Here is a 25,459-nt window from a genome sequence, read left to right on the forward strand (position 1 = left end):
CATGCATGTAGGCAATCTGCAGGTGGACTTCACAGAGAGGGGGAGGATTATTCACAAAAGCTAATTAGGCAGCAAGTCCCCAGGCTTGCTCAGAGGAGACAGAGGGGGATTCAGAGCAGCTCTTTTCTCTTCTCTCTGCAAAGAGGATGTAGAAAATTTAGCACTGCTGAGATAAGGTTAGTCTTTTTGACTATCCTCTTGGGTGTCATTACTGGATTTTTCAGGTCTTTTCTAACAAATGTAAAGATCTTGCATGTAGGACAAGAAAAATCCTTTGTAATTAATGTATTAGGACTTGGATTTTAATTATACCATGAATTAGAAAAAGTCTTCAATGCCAGATGAGAATGGATGCTACTCTCAAATACAGAGTATCTGCTCACCTAAAATGTGACCTTAGGCAACACGTTCCTGCTTCACTGGCAGCTCTCTGAGGAATAAAGAAATACAGTCTTAGCTTCCTTTCCTTCCTGAACATCAGGATACATGTGCATAAAAAAAAAAATAAAATCTCTTGGTGTGACAGATCTGTAGTCCTTTCCTGGATGCCTGGAGTCGGTGTGCTTTTGGGGATTATTTTGACGTGCCTTGACAGTATGCTTGGATCAGCTCAGCTGTTTTGCCAACCCACTGTATTTCTGCTACCAAAGGGGATGTCCTACTTGCCTTGTTCCCACCCTGATCACGGCCATGTGATCCTGTCTTGTGCCTTAGTTTTCTGCCCGGTTTGCATCTGAAGCTGTTTGTTCTAACATCGACTCTACCTGCGTTTTTAGGGATCCCAATCAACCCCGAAGGGCAAGTGCACAACTGCTGGTGGGAGGGAAGTAGCAGGAGAGTGAGTGGGAGGGCAGGGTAGCTCAGGAGGGCGCTTGCTCTGCTTTTCTTCTCTGACTGCACCCTCGCTTTATAATTTGAAGAATTGCATCTGTTAAAGCAAATATTTCTCCTGTGTTTCTTGGCTTTGCCAGGATCTCCACCTCCTTTACTGGTGTCTTTTGTTTCTCTAAAGTGATTTGTCTTCACTCCTTTCCCAGTAGGCCAGGGAGGAGTCCGTCCCAGGTATAAATCCAGCGCAGCTTAGACAGGCCTTTGTGCCACATACCACTCAGCATGGGTGAGTTTTACTGGCATTGAGTAATTGGAAGAAATTATCAAAAATAGAAAACATTTTCCAAGTGCAAGTTGTGCTGTGGTCTCTCAGTATAATTTAATTAGTTGTTTCCCTCAATCTGCAAAAAACCCCAAACAACCCAAAAAACTAAAAAAAAAGGTTAGTTTATTTCTAAAAATAGTATATTTAGTTTCTGAGTAATTATTTAAATATGTAGTATTTAATGTAGGTGTGCCTCTAAAAGCATCACTAGCTCAAGCAACTGTTTGTTCCCCTCAAAAACTGAGAGTGGAAATTCTTAAAAGTGCCTAAATAAACATTATATATTATTTGAGACAGTAATTAGCTGCTTTCGCATTTACCTTAATAAAGACCCAGTTAAGTTTCTTCTTTGCACTTTTCTAGAGTAAACAGAAACTACTTGAATAGTTTTAGTGGGGAACTTTATCTTCTGATAAGAGTGTAGATACATGGATGTCTCTAGAATACTGTCAGGCTACTTATGCCCTGAGATGAGGGCTGTAGTCTGTGCAGTCCTGAGCAGTTGAGGGCCTTGCTGTGATAGGAGAGCTGGTTCTTTGTCTTGACAAGCTGTGCAAGTGTAACTGAATCCAGCAGCTTTGTTAGTGAGCTGGATTTAAAAATGCTCGAGTCTATGTAATTCTACAGCAGGTGAGCTATAGCAAATCCTTGTTTTGGCTTGCTTTTATCCCAGCTCATCCTGCTTTCTCCATCGCATTCTAATCTCCCAAGAACTCTGACTAAAATGTTTGCCTCCCTTACTGTAGCTGACACACTGGTGTGCACAGGCAGGGACAACACAGAGAACAGGAGTTAATGTGATGTACCCCATCACACCTTCACAGTCCTGCCCATGGGTGGTGCCCATATTTCCCTTAGCAAGGATGTGAAGGCAGTCAGGGCTGGTATAACTGCTGCCTGTCTCCTTCAGACATCAGCTCCATTCCTGATAGTTTAATACTAGCCTGAAACCAGTCTAAGACTTATTTTCTTCTATGAGTTGAATTGTGTAACTTCTACAAAATTATTTTCTTAATAATACTCACTGCTAAAGTGAACAAAATTCCAAATCTGTTTCCTGTGAGTCTTTGGCTGTGTGTTTACTGACAGACCTCTTTCCTAGTGTTGGTGGTTTTGATTATAACAATGAATTTGTTTTTCCTGATACTGTGTCTAAAGATAGGTTATTGTGAAATGTCCTCATTCTTAGCAGTGGTCTGGTGCTGTCACCTATTTCATGTGCCCACTAGTATCTTCTCTTGCTCTTCCTTGTCACCCATGCTATTCAGAGAAATATTATTGATCTATGATAATTAACGTGGGCATAAGGCTTACAGGTTTATCTTTTTTTGTTTTTGTTTTAAATATATATATTCGAAGGGTTGTTTGAGGCCAGCTATGTCAAAAATTCCTTAGTGATAACAAGTTTCCATTGCCCTAGTGAGTTAATAATAGCCTACTTAAGTCAGCAGGCACCAAAATCTTTGCTGTGATGATAGAGAAGTGTATTTCTTTGTACGACATGAAAAATAAGTCAGATCTGTAAACTGAACGGACTAAGAAAGTGGTAGAGCAAGATAAACAGCATCCACCCTTTCAGTTCACCTTTATAGTTGTAATGTGCTTCAGCACCTGGTGCATTAATCAGATGTTCATGGACTTCATGAACCAGAAAGGGTGGACCTTCCTTAAATCTGCAGTTCAAATACTGCTGAAATACATCCTTTGCATCAGGGGAAGGAGTGTGCAGCCTGTTTGCTGTCTATGAATAGCAGCTGCCAGAGCTGGGCTTTCTTCATCTGGGAACAAATCAGGAGCAGATCAAGGGCAGGATTAATTATTTGACTGGTCCATGAGCCTTTTCCTACTACTGTATTTATGGAGGTGGCCACCACTAACTTCTGTCTTGCATCTAAGACTTCTATTCCCTGTGTGATGGGGAAGGAACTGGAGGTTGCTTGAGGAGGACAGCCAGGAGACTCAGGCTGTGTGAGTCGTTTTACCTCCAAAAGCTTGCCCCAAGCCTCGTTCCTTCCAAAAATAAACCCAGAGTTTATAGGATTGTCTGTTTGTACAGCCTCTCTGGCACGTGCAAGGTAAGCCCTGCACTTGCCAGAAATGTGAGGTATGAACCAAACTAATACTTTCATGTGGAGTAAATCTGATGAGCCGGGAAGTGCAGAGGCTTCAGCAGCCAGCACAGCGTGTCCCATGGGTCCCTTTGGAAAGGACCAGGGAGAGTGGCCATCCTTCATACCCACAGAAATGCTTTGACCCACTTAAAAAGGCTTGGCATCGTTCTGTGCGTGCTGGTGAGTAGGAATGCTGACTCTACCTTCCTGCTGGGCTTATTTAGGAGTGTGTGTAGGCTTGCAGTCTGCATCAATGGAACATCAGAACGATTGCAGGCTGCGGCTAAATCATTGGTGCTGAGAGAGGTGAGGAGGATGCAGACTGTACAATTGTATCACTGTAGACAAGGAGAAGTAGGCTGTGTGCTTAAAAATGTGAGAGATTTGGGGTTGGTTTATATGGGTCATGAAACATAACTAAAAATGGATTTTAAACGAGGAAACCTATCAGAAGGAAGAGGGCACTGTATGACAGGCTTGAAAACATTCCTATGTACTTTTATCATGCAGTTTTTGGGTTTTTTTTCAGTTTTTTAATCTCATTTGAACAAAGTGGATATTAACAGGTAAAACAGAGGTAACCAAAAAACTGAAGCTGAATTTTCCTTGCTCTTACTACCACATGCTCCCTTTCTGTTCTTTTCTTTCATCCATTGTTGTAAGCTTTAGGAAGTAATGAATTATTTTCATCTCCTTTGAAAGCTCAGGTTTATTGCTTCTAGGTCATAACTTTGGTATATGTTTTGAAATACTTTTTGGTCTGTGAGCTCACAGGAAGTAATTTATAGATTCTTTAGCAGGGCTAAAATTTTTTAGCTTGGTATTTCATTAGTTGAGAGGATTGCAAACAAACTCTTTTAAAATTAATTTACTTACTGCAATTTACAGCAATGAAACTGGTTTACCGTCTGCTGTGTTTTCCTTTTCCTACCAAAATTCCAAATTCTGTCCATGAAAGTTGTTGGGAAATAAAAATCAAAATACATTTCTCTCTCTGCTCCCCCTCGGCTTTTCTGAAGGCATATTCAGCAGCAGCAGTGCCATCTGCTCTGCTGACAGTCTCAGGGAGTCTCTGATTTTGGCAAGTTTAATTACTGTATCTGTTAAAATTGGACATTTAACTCTGAAGGTGTTTATTGTTATATCAGCTGAGAAAAAGCCAGTTCAAAATTCCACCAGTGTGCACGTGTCTTCTGAAATCAGCTGATGGTTTATTGTCTTGTAACCTGAACTATCTCTTACTTTAGAATCAGCTATGAAATATTTTCAAGGTAAATTTTAGTATTTCTTTTATGCCCTGTGTGGATGGTGTATTTTTCTCATTTTAAGATTCAATGGTTTCTAAAGAAGAGGAGCAATTTTATGGCTGGTCTAACTGCAGAACAGCATGTACCTTCACCTGTTAAATAAATTTATTTAAAAATGTGCTGCATTTACTCTGAATTTCTCACTGAAAGACCTGTATTGCAGTTAGAAGATAACTTTCCCAATAATATGGGTAAAGTGAATTGAGATTGAATGTAATAAAAATACTCCACAAATATTAGGTCTGTGGGTTTTTTCTAGTGTGTCAGGGTTAAAAGTAATGATTTCATAATGCTAAATTCTGTACATCAATTTAGGGTATTCTGAATTAAATGAATCTGCAAAAAAAATCATAAACTACTGAATTATATGCTTTGTAATTATATGGTGAAATAATTATCACAGAATCAACCTGTTCTTCAAATAGCAGGTTGGAATAATTTTCATAAAGTTTAAGGGAACTGTAAAAATCCCTTTTGGCAAGTCCCAGTTACTCTTTGCATCCAGAACTGCACGAGGGTTCGGCGAGTTCTGTGGTGGCTTTTGTTACGTCAGAGAAGAACTTGATGAAACAATAGCTACTCTGTTAGAGACCTGGATTGCTGTGAAATCTGTTCAGAGCAAATCTCCTGAACTGTTTAATAAAGAATAGGATTGTTGAAGGTTTGTTTTTGGCACCAAGGGAGCCATTGAGATGAAGATTCCTATCGTTGCTTGCGGCTCATTTGAGGTTTGCTTCCCCTGAGCAGGAGAATTGACAGGAGGCTTTCTCTGACTGCCCTTTTTCCTTCCCTGCTTCAACAGTTTTTTATTTAAATAAAACCAGTACTTTTTTTGCTGTCAAGCAGTGTATTTTCAGGGCTGTGGCAATATTTTCACTAGAGAAGTCTTTCAATCCAGAAAATTGGAGCTGTTTGGTTTCTTATGGGTCAAGCGAAGCCAGGTGAGCTGCTCTGCTCCAAACAGGATCTTCAACATAGCAGAGGCACCTTTCATGCATGATGGGTCTGTCTGAGTTGGTGACATTCTGTGACAAGAGATGCCCCAATGCATTTGGGAAAAGGAGATAAATGAACCAACTCTTTCTTTTAGATGAGGTGAGTAGTTGTTTCAGAATAATAATGAAGTGGTCCTGATAAAGGCAGCAGGTAAAATATCCTTGCACAAATATTTTCATTTGTACTGGATTAAACAACAATTAAGATTAAAGCACAGTCCTTCTCATTTAGAGTGACATTCTTCACAGGGATACATTAAAGCACTGTATAAATATTTTTTGGCATTGTGGCAATATTTGAACCTATTTGTCTTTCTAGTACTGCACGTATCCATACTTTTTGCAGAAGTTAGTACAAAAAATTGATGAGGTTGACTTATACTGTGCTTACTGATTGAGGAACAAATTCTGTAGGTGTTTTGTGCATTCTGTGGACATACAACACTGTCATTCTTCGTCAGAGAGTCTTTTAAATATAGTTCATAATACTAGCTGGCTAAATGCCTTGTTTCCCCCCCCCCTTTAAAAAACAAAAGAAAACAAAAAAACCCACACAGAAATTATAGAAATATGTAATTCTAAATTAAAGAGAAAGCAAGTAAATTAAATGGCTGGGGTTTGCTGGAACCAAGAGTTTAAAACAAACGTTAGCAAATACATGGCATCAAACTACCTAACTTTTTCTTTTTTCCTTCCCATCTGCTTATTTACTTTAAGCTAACTGAAGTTTTGAAGACTTTCCTCAAATGATAAGTGTTTACTTGAGGAACTAATTTTTGTGCTCTGCTAGTTTTTTAATACGAAATTGGAAGGATTTTCTTTGGTAGAGAGGCATAACCGTCTTTTAGATAACTCTCCAGCCCATACACAATGGCTTAGTTACTCAGCTCATCCTGTGATGCACATTTTCAGTATCATTCAGATAATTTGTGCTAAGAACAAGTCCAGGTGCTTTGCCTGGAGTGTGGTGCTCAGTGCCTTAAAGGTTTGAGGTGCCTGCTGGAAATCTTTGCAATGAGAACTAGCATGCATTTTATTTATGGCATCTCTTCCCACAGGAAGCTTTATGAATTCTAAACTCCTTGATGTGCGTTAACTTAACTGGACATTGTATTTATCACGGTTGCTTGGCTTTATTTGGTTTTATTCAATGTATCGAGCATAAAAGCGTGAGGCTTTATGAGGTTTGTCTGGAATTTGTGCCTTTCAGCTATAGCTGCAGGAGCCCAGTGCTTGGCCAGGGGTTAGTTGTCTGGGCAGGGATCACAGGTCAGTCCCATGGTGTAGCACGTGTCTGGCTGATGGAGTGGGTTTCTCAGATAAGAGATCCTCTGGTAACTCATGAAAAGAGTGTGTGCAGCATGTATAGTTATATAAGAAGCAGTAACTTCAAGTTGGAACATTGTCAGTGGACATTTCCTTGAATAGACAAGCTAAAGCTTAGTACAGAATGTCTCTTAGAAATGTTTTGAAATTTATCTTGTTGGCTGTGACCTAGACAGATAGGACTCCTCTGCGACCATGCTAGCACAGCTATTCCTGCTGCAGAGTTTTCACTGTGTCTTCTTGTTTTCAGGCTTGCTGAAACCTTCCATGTGTTTTCTTTTATTCAGATGGAAAATAAACTTTTAGGAAAATGTGAGGCGATGGGGAAAGAATATAGAGTCTATTGATTTTTACGTAAAGGACAAATAAAATTGGAAGATCTGTTCCTTTAAAAACTATTGCATGTGTCGAACTGCTGTATGGTGTAAGCAAAGATTTGAAAGAGGAAATATGAGATGGTGTAGAAATGTGATATGACTTCTAAATTTGAAACTCAGGTCTGTGCAGTCAGTAACTGAAATCTCCACTGTCAGCCTTCCACAGAAGTCACAGTTTGGAAAATTATTTTTGAATCCAGGTTGGTTTCCTGGTTCAGCAGGTCAGGTTTGTTGATAAACTGTCAACAGACCCGTGGGTTGGGGGAACTAATGAGCTACCAACAGTATACAGTATCACAAAAGAGTAGAAAGAATAAACTGGGATCCCTTTGTACATGAAGAAGTTGAGGATGGTCAGCTACACAATATATTTATAGCTGCCATATTTTTGTTAATTGAAAATCATGCGAGTAATTTTGAGATCTTGCTGAGCAGGCAGGCTTACTTTCTGTAGAGAAAATAATTCAGACCAAGTTTGTTAAGTAAACTTGGCGAATTTCACAATAGTTTGATAAGGTTTTGCCATACTATTGTGCACCCATTGCTGCCCTGCTAAACTTAGTTGTCTTCTTATTTTTAGTGTGTTGAATGAGAGGCTCTTACAAACACTTAAGTGAGCTGAAGGGGGGAGTGGTTGTTTGTTTTTTTTCCTGAGACCTGATCTCATACTGCACTTTGATTGTTTCCCTTTTTTTTTTTTTTTTTTTGAAACCTGCTATATGCAAACCCTTAAATTATAGTTTGTGGTAAAAGTTTCATTCTACGAAAAGCCTTGCTAAAGTTATCCATTATGAATTTCAGTAAAGGTAACATCTGCATCTGGAGCAGGTACACTTAGGTAATTTTTGTTATTGGGGTTTTGGAGCACTAAAGCTATTGCTGAATCAAAACCAGCTAATACTAAAATGGCTGTGGTCAAACTTCCAGCTGTTGTAAAAGGCCATGGGATTATCTTGACATTTAACTACTTCCAGAACTCGGAAGTAGTTGGGCACGTTCTCTTGAGCTCGTAGTTCAGCAAATGTTTGTGTAAGTTTTGTTTCAAATGGCAATAAAAATTATTTCAGCATTTGTGAAACTGTTAAGAAAGGATTTATTTGTTTGAAATAGTGTAAAGTATTTCCTTTAATCATGATCCCAGGGTGACCATATCTCTTCTAGATTATTGAATCAAATCTATGTGCTTTTTGCTTCTTGAAGTTCTTTCAGAAGTACTGAAAGACACAGTGTCTGCTCAGAAGTCAGTACAACCAGAATGAGATCTCTTGCATAACCAGCTACAGCTTAAAGTCTGAACCACTTGGGGATGAGGAGTTAGTAGGAACTGTAGTAAACCTTCCAAAAAGTAAAAGTTAAGGATTATTTTGTGTGTAGACAAGGTCCTGCCAACACTGATTGTTAAGAGGTCTTAATGTGGTGAAATTTCTGTAGGTAACTCACCTGTAGGAAAAAGTGAAGGTAGTTCTGGAGTAATATTAATTGTATTAAAATTTTTCTTGTACGTCTTAACTTTTATTTAGCTTGAGAGATTGAAAATGCACAGGAGAGAATTTGGAAAGCTAAGGTTTTTTTCTACAAGTGCAATTTTGAAAGAAAAGAAAGTAAACAATTGTAAAATAGCTCACTATATGCTGATATTACTTGTGCTTTTTGCTAAAAGGCCCATGACCCATCTTGCCCATAACTATGGTGTAAAGTACACCTTCTAAAAATACACTGGGAAAACAGAACACTCATCAGGGGTCACCCATTACTGGAAGCAGAGTTTGAGAGGTGCAGTTGTGTGTCCTGTGCAGATGATGAAAAGCTTTAATAAGAGTAGGCAATTTTTTGAAACAGTCTGATAACTCCTATTGATTTTGGACTTCTGCCTTGATCTCCTATTTTAACTTAATCTTTAGCTGATAAGGAAGTATTTCTTTGAGGTAATTGCTGCAACTGATTTATCCTTAGCAGTGTCCTCATGTCATCTTCCTGTTTCTGATCATCACAGGAACATTATGTAATAGTAGTTCTTATTTACGTGGAGGGCAATACAGCCCATATTTTTAATGTGATTTTTACCTGTTTATGAGAAGTGTCTCTCACTTACTCTCTTCTTTTCTTGGTTTGTATTTTTTTTCTTTTTCCTTCTCAACAGAAAATGAGACCCTGTAATTAGCAAATCCTGTATAAAATCTCCTGCAATAAAGATTAATTAGCATACAGGCATGCTTCTGCAGAGACTTTAATTTTACCAAATGACAAGTTCCAAGTATGTTTTAATAACATTTTAGAGCCTCCTCTACATAAATAGCACAGTGCTGTACTGAAAATATATTCACTGCTGAAGAACAGAGAGAAATTCTTGACAAGTGGTTAAAACTACATTCTTTAAAAGAAAATTAACGAATCGTTGGTTGTTTTGTGGTTTTTTAAATTTTTTTTTATTTTCAGAACTGTTTATTATGAAAAGTGGTGTTGCACATTGTGAGCCAGAGTTCCTTGTCCCCAGCTTTGATCACCACTTAATAATAAAACAATATTGTGTGGAGCAATTGACGCAATTGCTTGTGGTTTATATTCTTTGGATTTTAACATCTGGCATGTTATGCTGTGATAGCTTGCTTGAAGGTATAGTTTTAGCCAGCTGGCTGAAACATCTAAGTATTAAATTACCCTTCTTTATCTTTTTATATTCTGGAGGATCTGCAGAGTTGTATATGAGCTTAAACTACTGCAGCTTTAAAGCAAAGCTCGGTTTTAAGAAATGAAGTACAAAAACACCCGTGTAAACCATGGGGACTCAGCAGAAAGCAGCTTCCAAAACTGGGATTCACATCACAAGGGCTAAGGCTTAATAGTGTTAAGAAAAATTATGAGAGGAGGAAGCTAAAAATTTGGACCTGTGAATAATATCTGTCAGCCTTTTTTCCCCTTGTTGTAAAATTAAACAGGTATGAAATGTATCAAATTTTTCTAAAAGTAAAATGTAAATGTAGAACATTGCTGTTAGCAACGAAGTAATTTTAATGTATTCTTAATAAGGATTTCAAGCAATATTGCATAACATGCAAATTAGCATTCCAAGATTTTTCATGTTTTTAATTACTAAAAATCATGTCTGAGTTCCTTTCTCAATGTATTGCTGAAACTTGACGTAGGTGTTGTACATTATGATATTGTTTAGCATGTGATCTTAAGATTATCATGTAAGATAATGTTAATGTGGTTGTTTAAAGCAACTGAAATGAAATTCATGTCCAGTTATTTGAATAGGGAAGCATTTGAAAGAGTGAACATCCTTGATTTCGTGTTTCAGAGCATGTTTCAAGTCTAAGCTTAAAACGCAGTTCAGAGATGCCAATTAATTTTGTTTACTGAAATGAAAAGTATTTTGTTGAAGAAAGAAGGTTATGACTTATTTATTGCTACTAGAAAAGATTGCCAGTGTTGTTAGAAAGCTTCCTTACCCACAATTTCAAGATTAAAATTCTACTTTAATAAAGAGGGAAAAAGACGAAATTACTGTTATCTCAGTGTAGTGCAATTAATTTAAACAAATTAACTGATTATTTTTCTTAGCAAGATAGGTCACCCGTGTATGTTATTTTTTTTTGTACATCTTTATTTGCATATTAAAAGTTTTTGCTATTTGAATGTTAGCTTTGAAAAATATTGCTTTGGATTTTAAGGGACTTGTGTATAAGTTATGTAATGATTCTGGTTATCTCAACTTCTGGATATGTGGAATGTTCTTATAGGGTCATATGTGGTTTAAAGGTTTTTGAGGCAGCAAACCCCTCATTCTAACTCTTGTTTCCTTAAGAAGCATTTTTAATTGCAAAGGCTTATGATTTGTATTTTATAATGCTGTTATGGTTTTTTTTTCAGTCCCAGAAATCCTGGATAGAAAATACTTTCACGAAGAGGGAGTGTGTGTACATTATACCAAGTTCAAAAGACCCCCACAGGTAAAGGTGAAATGATGCAAGAACCCGTTGCTGCTCTTTAAAATTAAAAAAGTCAGTATTGTAAAGAGTGTTGGACTAACTGCTTTGTCTGTAAGAAATACTGTCTTGAGTTCATGCTTTCATGATCAGGATTTTTAAGCTTCGTGTGTTTGAGAGCAGCTTAGAAACCTTTTCTTCTGAGGTTGGGAGAACTTCTATTTCCGTCTTTTCCATAAAAAAACCTTATGAATCTCTTTTGTTCTGTTGGGGCAAAGTATTATTTTTCATTTAAGAACTTTGTTTTTAAACAGAAAAAGAACTAAGTAAATGCTGTAGAAATTTTAAGTTATTGTAAATAATTCACCTCATTCCTTGAAACCATGTGACACGAGAAGCTTTTAGAATTTATAGCCATGATTGTAGAACATGGAAAATTTGCAAATGCAAACCAAGTAATTAGGAAGCTGTTAAAATTTCCAGAGCATTTAACAAGGAGCAAAATGGTCTTCAACACTTGCCCTTTTACTTTAACCTGTTTGTAGCTTACAAGGGACTTTAAAACTTTCCCACCAGGTTCTGCCCTTCAGTTTCTAAAAATCGCCTCCTGTTGCTGGTGAATTGCTCACTGTTGTTTCTGAGTTATGCATAAATTAATCAAAGGTAGACAGGATTATTTGGTATGTGTTGATGATATTTAGCTTTTAGTATAGACAGTTATAATTTAGTAATTTATGGAGAAGATATAAAGCTACAGGTCAGTATTAAAAACATAAATGATTAATAGCAGTGTAACTTTTACAGCGGACAAAATTTAAAAATTGTTTATGCACAACGTCTGAGTAAAATTAAAGACTTCTGTCTGACATCTGTATTTGTACAGTTTTGCATGCTGACTCTTAACCATAATTGGTTAACAGCTGCTTATGAAAGTAGTGATACAAATTTATCTGCTATGCTAATTTTAGATGTTAAGAAAGCTGTTAGCAGGAAAACATGGGAGATGTTTAATATGGGAGATGAGAGAAATTACATAATGAACTGTATGGAAAGACACTACTGTATAAAATACAGCCAAGTTACCATGTTGAAAATGGACAAATTTAGGCATCATGTTTTCCATTTATTGGGGCTCTCTTTTGTTCACCAATCTTTCTGTAAGCACATGGTGGTCTGAGTGGTTGTGTGTCCCATCCCATCCGTGTCCCTCCTTCCCCTGCCCTTGAAACTGAAACTGAACTTAACTCACATCTTCCAATATTTCCTACAGATGCCTTCCAGGATGTCAGATTTGTCAGCAACTTGTCAGGTAAGAGTTCTTTGTAATTAAAATATTTATGAATATTTTTTCATTAAATAAGTGCTTTCATAATAGGGTTTTTAAAAGTTTGGATCAATATTATGAATGACAAGTTGGTGAAAGGTTAGACATAAAATAAATTTAACTAATGTTTAAAGAACTGTCTGCAATATGTAGATCACAAATTTATTTGACTTCAAAGAATCAGTTTATCTGGCCTCCAGCTCGCTATCTCAGTGAGCTTCAATAATTTGCATAATAATATGTATTGTAATTACCTATTGCCATAAATATTTATGGCAACAAGGCTTGCTCTGGAAAAGAGGTTTTTCTAATATTTAGAATCTTTGCTTTCTAAATCTATTCTATTTCTGTTATAGACAAAAGAAGTTCCTTTCTTTTATTTTCTAATAATAGTATTTACTCAAGTGTTGTACACGCTGTGGTTGGGTGCAGGTGCTGCTGTGGCCGCTTGGTCAGACAACACGCTTGTTTCACTGCGAGTCTGGCTATGAAATACTCGGATGTGAAGCTGGGTGAAAACAGTAATCAGGAAATAGAGGAGTGGTCAGTGGAAAAACATACAGAACAGACCCCTACGGATGCTTATGGTGTCATCAACTTTCAAGGGGGATCTCATTCTTACAGGGCTAAGGCACGTATGACATTATGTTTGTTGTTTGTATTTTTTTTGTTACTCTAACTACGTTGATATTCTGGATGCTTCACTTCTGAAATTGTAGGCTGAAGTATTATCACCCATTTTGTGACAAGTCACTTCCTTCTTCTGTGCTAGTATTTTTTGTTGTGATCTGAATTCCTTCTGATTTTCATCTGTTGAAATTAGTTTTTCATGACTAAAGTTGCTCAGATCTATCAGAATTAGTTGTATTCATGTACAACCTTACCTTCAAATTGCGAATGGTAATAAGAATTCATAAACACTTCAGCAGAACACTGCATTAAGAACTAAGTGTTACCATTTCAGACTTCATGAAAATACAGCAAAACAACACTGTTACATTTTTATAGGACTGTTAAGTAATATCTGCTATCTTAACCCTCTATTCATAATTTCCAGAATCTGAAAAAAATTTATTTAAAATTAAGGACAGATGTAGAATATGCTTCTTTATGAGATTTTTGACAGTCATTTAAGCACAGCTGTGCTGAACAGAATAACTAAGTTTTTGGGGAGAGGAGGTTAGTTAAAAGCAAGAATACCAATAAATCTAAATTTTGGAAACCAGTTCTTAGTTCCCAAGTGCACATGTACTGGAGAGGCTAGAAAAGTGGAAATTCTGACAGATTCTTCACAGCCATTTTGTGAAGGATTTTTAGTTGTGGTAGAAATTATTTAATGCTTATGCAATTATAGGCTACAAGGGGTTCTTGTACGGTGTGGCTCCTGTAGCAAAACTGAAGTGCTTTTGAGGGAGCTGTGTTGTTTATGCAGAACCCCCAAGGACAGTCCAGTGCTTTAAGTCAGATCATCTCTGAAATGGGAAGGGCCCTTAGCAGAGTTCTTTCATGTTGGTAATAGCAGTGTATGGGTTCCTCTGTACTCTCAGTATAGCTTAAAATTGCTGTGAACCCTTTTCTAGGTGCACAGAAATAGCAGCTGCCCACACTCCTTCTGCAGAGTGCAAGTGGGGTTGCTCAAACCAGTTAAATGGAGTAGTGGTGGTTTTTTATTTAGAACTTGATTCAGGAAGGGTTTAATTTCTGCATGCTATCCCCTCCTCCGTTGAATAGCTTGTATTGAAGATGTGGCAGTATTTTAGCTAATCAACCATCTACTTAATCTTATGCTGTTAAAGACAGCGAGTTAAAAAGCTGCCAGTTTTGAAGTTTTCTATTAAAAAATGTAGGTTTTCTTCCCACCAGGAACAGGGGAGGAAAACCAAGCAACTGTCTGAAAAAGTCTTTGCAGGGGACATGAAAGCCTCTCCCCAGTAGAACTTTTATAAATGCTTCTGAATTTCATCTAATTTAGAGATCATCCAGTGCTCTCATAAAGACTCATTTTTCCAAGCCCCTGTGCCAGTAGGAGGGAATACCAGGATCTTTTTGTAGTCGTGCCTTGTCCAAAACTTGCTTTCCAAACTGTTAACTGTCTTGTCCTCGTCTCTAGAGGACGTGAAGGAGGCTTGTTCATTTATTGCATCTTCTGTGTTTTGAGAAAGTGAATTACATTTTCCACAGCCAGGAATAGGATGATATATCCTGAAATGTGCCCTGGTTCTTCTTTTCACATGTTGGAACCTTTTAACTCTCTTCTCGTGCCTGCAGTATGTGCGACTGTCATATGACACTAAACCTGAAGCTATTCTGCAACTTATGCTTAAAGAGTGGCAGATGGAGTTGCCAAAGCTTGTTATATCTGTACATGGGGGCATGCAGAAATTCGAACTTCACCCACGCATCAAACAGTTGCTTGGCAAAGGTCTTATCAAAGCTGCAGTAACAACAGGAGCCTGGATTATAACTGGAGGAGTAAACACAGGTAAAGAACTACTAAAGAATGTGCACAGTTAACTGGATTACGGTTTATAAGAGCCAAAAGATTTAATGGATGTGTAGCTTCCTCTTAAAGCGAAGTAAATTTGAGTGAGTTTGGTCAGGTGAAATTAAAATAAATTTTGAACATGTGTAGTTGGAAGTGGGCTGCTGTTTTGTCTTGCAAAGAGAAGTAAAGTATTGGGGAGGTGTTGGTTTTGGGACTTTGGTTTTGTTTGTTTTTTTTTGGTTGGTTGGTTGTTTTCTAGGTTTTGTTTTTTGAAACCACAAGAGGAAAAACTTAATGTGATTAAAAACAAGTACAATAATGTACTGTAGCTCTCTATTTTTTACTAGGCTAATCTTTATTTTGTTGAATTATTTTGTTTCCTTCTATTAGATGTTGTATGGTGTTTTTCTTTGGTGGTGTGTCAAATAAGTGCCCGGATCCTTAAAGGCCCAATTACCAAAATAAAACAGTTAAAGGTCCAGTTACCTAAATAAAACAGTTGTATTTCTTAGTAAGGTGCAGCATTCAATACATATGATCTTTTTATGCACAAACAGGTGTTGCAAAACATGTTGGGGATGCTCTAAGAGAACATGCTTCCAGATCATCTCGAAAGATTTGCACTATTGGGATTGCTCCGTGGGGAGTGATTGAAAACAGAAATGACCTTGTTGGAAGAGATGTAAGGATGAATTACCTAACTGAAATAACGATTTACCTGTTGTATTTTTTGACAAATCTGCTCAAGCATGTTTTTTCCCTTGCTTTGCATCATTGGAATACTTGCTTTGTTGTGAAGATACACTGACATCTGTGACTTATGCAAGATCATTATGTGTAAACAAGTTGCAAAATGCAAATGTGCTACAGGAGGAGCTTGTTCTTAAGTATTTAATCCTTTTTTTTTTCTCCCCTACTGATACTGACTCAAATTACAAAAATGTTAAAGTATTACAGACAGTTCACATTTAGAGAGGATGTTAAGTTGAAAAATGTCGATGTGGAGCTACTGTTTGCCAGAGCAGTCACAAGTTTTTCCCCAAAGACATCTTTTTAATGAATCTTTTCTCTGTTATCCCTCAGAACAGCTTCCTTTAGTGATATAATGATCTGCTTCCCTGCACAAAGTTCAGAGCTACAGCTGTTGGTGTATCCTGACCCAAGGCAGGCTTTTATGTGTCAGTGCTTCTTGTTGAGCCACCAGTTCTTGTGTCTAGACAAAAAGTTAAGTTTCACAGAAATAAGTATGAATCTTCACAAGTAAAAGACATTGTTGTGTGCTTACACTTAGGTGGTTGCTCCATATCAGACCTTGTTAAATCCATTAAGTAAACTAAACGTCCTAAATAACCTCCATTCCCATTTCATTCTGGTGGATGATGGAACAGTTGGAAAGTATGGAGCAGAAGTTAAATTGCGAAGAGAACTGGAAAAAACCATTAATTTGCAACGGATCCATGCAAGTAAGTAATTCTGCTGCCTGAGGGTTGAGTGTTACTGTGCTTTAATGAAAAAGGTACTTGACGCCAAACATCTGAATGACAAAGTAGAAAATTTAAGTCTTTTGTTTCTGTTTCAAGTCTGAATTTGCAAATTTCAACAGCAACTTTGGACCCTAGAGATCGCTGGTAGATTTATGGTTTCTCTGGGACCAGTGAGAAGAGTCTTTTGAATAAGGTTGTCTATTTACTTTGATAAAGCAAGTGTAAGTCAGTTCAGGTCTTGGTGTGTTATCAGACCTTCCTGGTCTGATTGATTAATGGTTTTGATACCATTCACTTGCAGTTTCACAATAGGGCAATTGACTTTGTAAAACATCATCTGTTTGTGCAAAGAAGCCATGACTTATTTTTGGGTGTTTTCCCAATTATGGAGCAACACGTGTTTGACTCTTCTAGGAATGCTTTCGCAATGTTTCCTATCAGTAGAGGGTTTTTATGTACCCATATTCCAATGATATATGTATTGTCATATGTATAGTATGTCATTGTCAAACTATTTGGGGGAAGTTAGAAGAGGAGTTCCAAAAGAAAAATTTTTCAGTTTTCTGCATTAGTTCGTGAATATTTCTGTGAAGAATCTCCTCTGTTCTGTAGACTGTATTCCACTGTATTTACCAGCTTTGCAGTGCTTTCCTCCCAGCCCAAAGTATAACAGTGCTTGAAACCACATATTAACAACAGTTAACATGTCTGGCAGGCAGCATTTTAATTTTTATTCAATGAAAGGGGCAAACTTGATTTATTAAATGTGTAAACTTGATCTTAGCGTTCCCTATATACCTACAACATTGTCTGGTTTTCATTACTGATTTGCAACTTTCCAGGAATTGGCCAAGGTGTGCCTGTGGTGGCACTTGTGTTCGAAGGGGGCCCCAATGTCATCCTCACAGTTTTAGACTTCCTTCAGGAAAGTCCCCCGGTGCCAGTGGTGGTGTGTGAAGGAACTGGTAGAGCTGCAGACATACTGGCCTATGTTCACAAGCAAACAGAGGAGGGAGGGTAAGTCCCAGCCAAACTATCTGTCGTACATAGGTGGGTTTTGAGATCATTTCCTAATGAATTTGTACAAGAGCCTTTTCTGTTTAGTGCAGAAAACACTTGGCTATTTCAAGTGTCATTTCAAATAATAAGAGGGATGTGGTCAGGCTCCACAATACTTAGTGACTTCTAGTTAGTTGCCTTGTATAAATCCTTAAACATACTGGGTCCTTTTTGCAGGGGCTGCCTCAGACAGGAGGCAGGGGTCTGATGTAGCTGTAAACCAAACAGCTTTGCCCATGGTAAGATCACAAGCAGATTATTCAGCAAAGTGAGTGTCAAAATCTTTTCACTGATGGTATCTCAGAATTCAATAAGAGAAGGAAAGGGAGAGAGAGTTGAGTTACTTTTATGAGGCAGTAGCAGAAAATTGTAGATTAAGCAACCTATACTTTCTAAAGGTTACCCAAGGTTTTGCCACAGAAACAGTGATAACCTTACAGACAGTAGGACTCTGAATGGGCATGTTGAAACTAATTAAATGAGTTGTTGTTCTTTCTGTTCATGTATAAAACAATTGCTTTCCTGTTTGTTTGTTTCGATCTCAGGAATGTTCCTGAGGGTGCTGAGCCTGAAATCATTTCAACCATCAAAAAGACATTTAACTTTGGTCAAAGTGAAGCAGTTCATTTGTTTCAGACACTGATGGAATGCATGAAAAAAAAAGAACTTGTAAGTAGATCTTGCCATAAAATTTTCTATGCAGGGTGCATGCATTTATGGATATATGATATAATTTTTTGTTTCCTTTTTTTTGTATCTTTTAGTTACGACTACTAACAAAAGTGTACTATCTCTGCATGTTTAAAACAAAATCACCTCATAGAGTTTTATATGTAGTTCAGGGACTGGTGTCTCATTTAGATGTCATATTATGTTGGTTTAAAATTACCATATTCAACTAAACATGTTTGCTGGCAGGTTCATCTCAATCTAGAATGAACTGGAGAGGTAAACAGGGTCCTGTGTTATAGACAAGAGAGTATTGTAATCACAGTAGGAAGAGATGTTCAAATTGATTGAAGAGTGTGAAGGATTTGTGCTCTGCCTTTACCTGTAATGAATTATCTTGTGTGGCACCCAGTTAGGAAAACAAAACAAAAGAGTGCATGCTAAATGCTTAAATCAAGCGTAGCAGGCTTAAATTGCATCAAAGACAAGGTGTCTTTTATGTCAGGAATTGAAATAGATTAAAAAAGACTGGAGCTAATCACCTTTGCCCGAAAATAACTTCAAAATATGTTTTCCTCATTTTTCCCTTTTGGACAGATTACAGTTTTTCATATTGGGTCAGACGAACACCAGGACATTGATGTTGCAATACTTACAGCTTTGTTAAAAGGTGAGACTTAATTTTAAGAGCATTTGGAACCTCCAGCTATTATTGTTTAGTCTTTATATGATGGATTATTCATACAATACTATAGCCAGTAGGAATCTTTAGTTTTTAAATAAAAAAAGTATTTATTATGTTTTCTCATTGTGTAATACCATTATGTGACATAAATGATAAAATATGGTGTATAACTTTGTACTGGATTGCTTGATTTAGTCTTTTTAGGAAGCAAGAACGTTTATTAGCTTGTATTTTAATTAATTTTGTATTTTCTTCAATGTGTTTGCTTCTAAAGGCACGAATGCATCTGCATTTGACCAGCTTGTTCTTACACTTGCGTGGGACAGAGTTGACATAGCCAAAAATCACGTTTTTGTTTATGGGCAACAATGGCTGGTATGTAATGGTCTGGATTAAGCAGAATGATAATTATGATGTTTTCTAAAAGAGAAGCACAATTTACTGCAAAGAATGAATCTTTTGACTTTTGTAGAGAGAGACTGTAGAAAACTGACACACTTATTTGTGCACACTGTGTAGTCTTACAGCTGTTTTGCTGTTATGTATTGGAAAATGGTTCAAAAATTTTAGAAATGTGCTAAGTCTCCTGAATAACTAGCAGAGCAAAGACATTACAAGAGGTGGAAACTGAATTCATGTTAGTCAGATGCTCTTTATTCCTTGCAGCTGCATGATCATGGAAAGTTCTTAAGCAGCATCTACTAAAATGCACTATTGGGAGCACTGCAGTGTCTTTTGAGGCAGGGACAAAATATCTGTTTCTTGCAGTTTGAAAATTAGTTTAAAAACTACATGGTGGCTCTTGCCTTTTCCCCTTGTTACTGTACAAATAAACCACAAACTTATTGAGTGTGCAGTCAGAAGTATGTACTGTAAGGTTTATTGACTGAAATGATGGTTCCAACCATTTGTCTTCAAAGCAAATTGTGCTTTAAGTGTTTTATATCTCTGTGTTTTATCCAATGTCAATCTGTGAGAACAGCTTAATCATGTTAAACCAATTGTCTACTTAGTCCCATGTACTGTCTCACTAGGAGACACCTATGAAGCAGTTAAAGTCTTCAGAATATTCTCTCATCCTGCAATTGTGTGAAATTCAGGACATATTCTGAACCAAAGGTGACACCTTTATAGACATGTAAGGTTTCTGCAGCCCTGTAAATGAATGGGATTTACACATTATCTAAGTGCACTTTTGGGATGCCCTGTTTTACTGGCTCTCTCCAGGCTCTACCTTGTTACTTATTTGTTGTAGGTTGGCTCCCTGGAACAGGCTATGTTGGATGCTCTTGTGATGGATAGAGTTGCATTTGTGAAACTTCTGATTGAAAATGGAGTAAGCATGCACAAATTTCTTACAATTCCCAGGCTGGAAGAACTTTATAACACAGTAAGTAAATGATTGCTTTTTAAGCTACGTTTAGAACAGTTTTTTAGTTGCTCAGCATGTTGGATACTGGGCTGTGTGCACCAGTCTGAAGGTGTGTTGCAGCCCATGTTGTGGAACTCATGAAATGTGTAAACCCTCCTCACAGCGGAGAAGAGAACAAGAGAAAGGCAGATGAGTGAAACTTGTGCACAAAATATGGGATCTATAGAGCTTCATAGGATGAATGCTGTCTATAGCAGTTAACATTATCATAATAGTTGTAAAAATAGTTTAATTTGTGAACCTGCATAGTTGTAAATATTACTTAGAAAAATTTTGTTGCTCTAGGTGTTGATTTAAGAATTTCAAGGTAGTTTTGCCAAACGCTTAAGTGTTCCACCAAAAATTAGCTAATGTAGTAGTACACATATACTCATGAGTGGTAAACAAATATGGCTTAGGCTTGCATTGACCATCCCGTTATCTGCTTTTGACAAAGAAAAAAAAGAAAAAAGAATTAATTCTTTAGCCAGTAGAGCTCTGTAAAGGAGTCCATGTGATAAGATTTTTTTATTAACTGTATTTTTAAATTATTTTTAAATAAGTAATTAAATAATTAAATTCGATTATTTAATTAAATAAATTAAATAATTATTTTAAAAATTAATAATACAGTGTTGCTTTTACACACTTGATGTGATTTTGATAGAGTTCTGTGTGGGAGATGAGGCTAACCATATGTCTGAAAGTGTAACAATTCATGCAGTCACAGGAAATCAGAGAAGGAATTAAAATCCACTTTAGTAAAAAGGGGGATTGTTCAGACTAAAATTTAAAATGTAAGGGAGCTTTTACTATGGATCCTGCAATACTGTAAACATGAGTATCAGTCTGTGTTCCTGAAAATTCATTCTGCTTTTTTTGTTCTGGTTCTGTTGGGATTTTATTTTTTGTTTGGCTTTTTCCCCACCTATTTCCTTTTTTGGACAAACTATGGGTGTAATATTATGCCCCAAACTAAAACGGAAGTAAAATGCAGCAAAAAAGGAAATAGTCTGTAGCTACTACAATACTGTGACCTTTTTGCATCTGTTGCATTTCTGTTTGTTTAAAAGCTAGGGATTTTTTTATTTGAGCCAACATGCAAAAGTATTTGGCTTGTACTGTAATTTTCTCGTGTTGCTGCTGCACGCGAATTTCTCATTCCAAACTTTTTTCCTCTCTTTTTTTATGAAGAAACAAGGCCCAACTAACCCAACACTCTTTCATCTTGTTCGGGACGTCAAACAGGTATGCTGTAAAGGTACAAATCTGTCAAACCAGCAATGGTAGTTTTATGAACATTTCTTGTATTTGACTGTCCATTTGATCTGTAGTTTATTAATTAGGTTTTATTGTAAGTAATAAGTTACCTCTTCAGACATTTTGTTGTTTACAATACTTGCTGTTGTATGCTTGGTGCCCTGCTGCCTGAAAGATGTTAAACCTGAAGAATGTTGTTCTTCATCTTCCTTTTGAAAATTTTCCTTCTTGGGGGGATGGAAAGCTGATACTCTCAGCTAAGAGTACTTCTGTTAAAACAAAAGACAAAAAACCAGTGTGTCCCTCCTGCCCCCAAGGGAATAAACATCTATCCTGCTAAGGGAGATTGTAAAGAACAGAAGCTATAACCTGGTCTTTCTTTGAAAATAATAACTATTGAGCTGTGTAGATGTTTCTTCATTTTTGTCTTGATGTGGGTTTTTTTTTTAATAATGAAATTCTGTTTGTTTTTGTTATTTAGAGCTGTGATAGAACATGTAGAAACACTCTAAGCAAGCATAAGATTATAATTTGAAAAACTAAAAAATACCTTTTGTATTCCTAGGGAAATCTTCCTCCAGGATATAAAATCAACCTGATTGATGTGGGACTGGTTATTGAATATCTGATGGGAGGAACCTATAGATGCACCTATACAAGGAAGCGCTTCAGAGCGATATACAACAGCCTCAGCGGGAACAATCGGGTGTGTAGCAGTGGGGTAATGGGACCTATGTTCTCAATTAAAAACCCCAAACCTATGTGTTCTGGAGAAAAATTGGGTCCATGTTGTTTTGTTCCTCTTGTTAATGGACTACCTTTCAAGTCAGTAGTAAGGCCTATGAGGGCAGCTGAGAGCTGGTTTCGGATTGAGGGCAAACAAAAGGTTTTATTCTCCTGCTCCTTGTTCTAGCACATCCTTATTTCTTTGTGATTCCCTCTTTTCCTACTCGGTGGGGGAAGAATGGGCACTAAACATGCAGATTATATAGGGCTTGGGATGCAGACATCTTAGCTCCTTGTGTAAGCTACACTAAACAGCAAGTGTAACTGCCTATTTGGTGACTTCTTAAAAATAATGAAAACAAACAAGCAACCATGTTAAATATCCAGTGAAAATTCTGGTTGTGCTGTCATATGAGTTCATCAATGTTTCAGTAACCAGACACCTTCTCCTTATCCCCGTTACAGAGATCTAGTCGAAATCCTTCAAGTGCTACTCCTCAGATGTGTAAAAGCCACGAGTCTTTTGGTAACAGGGCAGACAAGAAGGAAAAAATGCGCCATAACCATTTCATCAAGACAGCGCAGCCATACAAACCAAAGGTATGCATGGGTGAGGGGAGCACGGTGGGGGCTTGTTTCAAGCGGCTAAGACTGGAAAGCCTGGTTGAAATCCAAGTGCTCACTGAAATGTGAGTAGCAGCAATTGTGCTGAGTTTGGTAAAGCTGGAATTTCAGCCTTGCTTTTGTACTTGTTTCTAAATGGTAGCTGTTTAAGAGTGTTTCTCTTTTGGTATAGTTATGGATAAGCTTTGATATGCTAAGGACCAAAAAGCTTATCTTTAACACAGTTCTAGCAATGGGGGAGGGGGAGGAACTCAGTGGATTCAGAGCAAGATTTGATCATGTATTACTACTATAAGCAGTTTCCATGAGTTTCCTCATTTGTATGTAGGTATATTAGCTACTGCTTTTCTTTTCATCTATAATTCAAAGTAACTCAGTCTCACAGTTATTAAAATGATTTGGACTCAACTGAAGTTTTCGAACAAAAGTTCCAGCTGCTTTTCGAGTCTTCAGAAACTCTTTTTTTCGTTTTATAATTATATATAATTTGGTATTGGATCACTCAGCGTTTTATTTCAAGTTTATGCAACGACCGAGTATAGAGACTTAAAAATGTAACTTCCTGCTTTTATTTTGAAGATTGACACTGGTGCAGAAGAGGGAAAAAAGAAAAGAACCAAAGATGAAATAGTAGACATAGATGATCCTGAAATGAGACGTTTTGCTTATCCTCTCAATGAGCTGCTGTTGTGGGCGGTGTTGATGAAGAGGCAGAAAATGGCCCTTTTCTTCTGGCAGCACGGCGAGGAGTCCATGGCAAAAGCTTTGGTTGCTTGCAAAGTGTATCGTTCAATGGCATATGAAGCAAAACAAAGTGACCTTGTTGATGATACTTCAGAAGAACTGAAACAGTATTCCAAGTAAATTACGTTTATATTGTTCAAAATATTTTCTTGGCATTTGCAATAAAATATATATGAACAATATATGAACTATATATGAACAAAACAAACTGTTCTATTAGCACACTTGAAGACAATTCCTTTTTGCAGAAAAGGATTGAGTGGCACTCCAGTAGAAGTTTCATATTAGATATTGCTCTCTCTTGAGAACTGCTGCAAGTCTTTATTTATAGTTGAATTAAAAGAACAATGAATGTGCCATTTACTTCTTTGTAATTTCTGTGCATGTTTTAATAGCTGTTTGTAGCATGCATATGTTTTTAATAGAAACCACAGATTGATGTGTTATAGTTACAAATTACCATGTATCTGCACAGAAGGGTCAAATAATAGTCCCTTCAAGTTGTGCTATTGGGAATTTATACAGGAAAATTCGCGCTAAACTCAAGGTCATTTTCTGTAGATACTCTATGTTGTTTTGTTTTTTTTTCTTCATTCTAGTGAGTTTGGCCAACTGGCAGTTGAGCTGTTAGAACAGTCCTTCCGACAAGATGAGACTATGGCCATGAAATTATTAACCTATGAGCTTAAAAACTGGAGCAACTCCACTTGTCTGAAGTTGGCAGTGTCATCCAGGCTCCGTCCCTTTGTAGCACACACTTGTACACAGATGTTGTTATCGGATATGTGGATGGGAAGGCTGAACATGAGGAAGAATTCATGGTACAAAGTAAGTGTTGTCGCAGTTTATCGGTGTAAAAAGGGCCAGTGGAGATTATGGTTAAAGGGAAGGAAAGTGTGTGTTTAAATGCTATTGGTATAAAGCTTCCACAACTATAGCTTACATTAATAAATCCTGTAAACCAGTCTCCTATAACATAATCAAAACTGGAAGTATTTGTTGTAAACTCTTCTTTTGACACTCTATTATCTTTTCAAATAAGGTACAGAAATATAGAAGGCAAAAACCAGGCAAGTAGCCTTTAATCAGAGGCTTAAAGAGATCATGTGAATACTAATCCACTACTAAAAACAAAGTAGTAACAAACCTTAACAGACGGAAAACCCGCTGTAAGACTGTAGTTTTGTGCATTTTGGCTTTTTACAGGGAGCACATAATTCCTATTTTGGAGGAACTGAGCAAAAGCAGGGCACAGAACAAAACAAGGGTAGGCAAATCGGGGACAGGTTTTCCAGTGGTGGCCTTTGTGATACAGATCAATTGAACCAAAATGGGAGTTGCATATTTCTTTGAGTTGGTGTGCCAAAACCTGATCGTTGCTAGAAATATAATGAAATAAAACTTTCCTACAAAATATCTACAAGCATCATTTAACTTGTGACCTACTAAAATCTTGTTTGATAACTGATTAACCATTTTCTTGCTTGCTTTGTAACATGCTAATGACAGTAAATAGCTTTCACTTACTCTCTTCATCTATACCTTAGCCCATTTTTCTGCCATAAATTGAAAAAAACCCAAAACCAAACACACATCACTCCTCTCTCCCCCTGCAAATCACAACCTTGTATATGCATTTAAAATACACCTTAACTGTATACAGCTCCAGAGTTTCTGGGAGTGGATTAAATAACAGAGTGTGAACAGAACATCTCTATCTTCAGTCTTGAAGTAGATTCTTTCTAGTAGCTTTTAGTTTTGGAATTTGTTGGTTTTTTCCCATTTCC

At 37.1% G+C, this 25,459-nt stretch overlaps 1 protein-coding gene across 2 annotated transcripts in view; it reads left to right on the forward strand.

The window, feature by feature from the left end:
• TRPM7 (transient receptor potential cation channel subfamily M member 7) overlaps window positions 1–25,459 on the forward strand; it is a 52,532-nt gene that overhangs the window by 8,582 nt on the left and 18,491 nt on the right. For both annotated transcript variants that reach the window (XR_003534971.1, XM_027688173.1), the window contains exons 2-17: window positions 11,146–11,225; window positions 12,472–12,510; window positions 12,958–13,156; window positions 14,794–15,007; window positions 15,568–15,692; window positions 16,302–16,473; window positions 17,337–17,511; window positions 18,099–18,222; window positions 18,820–18,892; window positions 19,182–19,282; window positions 20,163–20,297; window positions 21,513–21,566; window positions 22,144–22,284; window positions 22,770–22,904; window positions 23,508–23,788; window positions 24,272–24,500. Coding sequence is in view for 1 of the 2 variants with exons in the window: in XM_027688173.1 (XP_027543974.1) it covers window positions 11,146–11,225; window positions 12,472–12,510; window positions 12,958–13,156; window positions 14,794–15,007; window positions 15,568–15,692; window positions 16,302–16,473; window positions 17,337–17,511; window positions 18,099–18,222; window positions 18,820–18,892; window positions 19,182–19,282; window positions 20,163–20,297; window positions 21,513–21,566; window positions 22,144–22,284; window positions 22,770–22,904; window positions 23,508–23,788; window positions 24,272–24,500 (2,277 nt within the window). In the remaining variant the exon portion in view is untranslated. The remainder of the gene's footprint in view (window positions 1–11,145; window positions 11,226–12,471; window positions 12,511–12,957; window positions 13,157–14,793; window positions 15,008–15,567; window positions 15,693–16,301; window positions 16,474–17,336; window positions 17,512–18,098; window positions 18,223–18,819; window positions 18,893–19,181; window positions 19,283–20,162; window positions 20,298–21,512; window positions 21,567–22,143; window positions 22,285–22,769; window positions 22,905–23,507; window positions 23,789–24,271; window positions 24,501–25,459) is intronic.

The sequence above is a fragment of the Neopelma chrysocephalum genome, unplaced genomic scaffold (genome assembly GCF_003984885.1).
Source record: "Neopelma chrysocephalum unplaced genomic scaffold, ASM398488v2 Primary Assembly neopelma1_75, whole genome shotgun sequence".
NCBI classification, from domain to species: domain Eukaryota; kingdom Metazoa; phylum Chordata; class Aves; order Passeriformes; family Pipridae; genus Neopelma; species Neopelma chrysocephalum.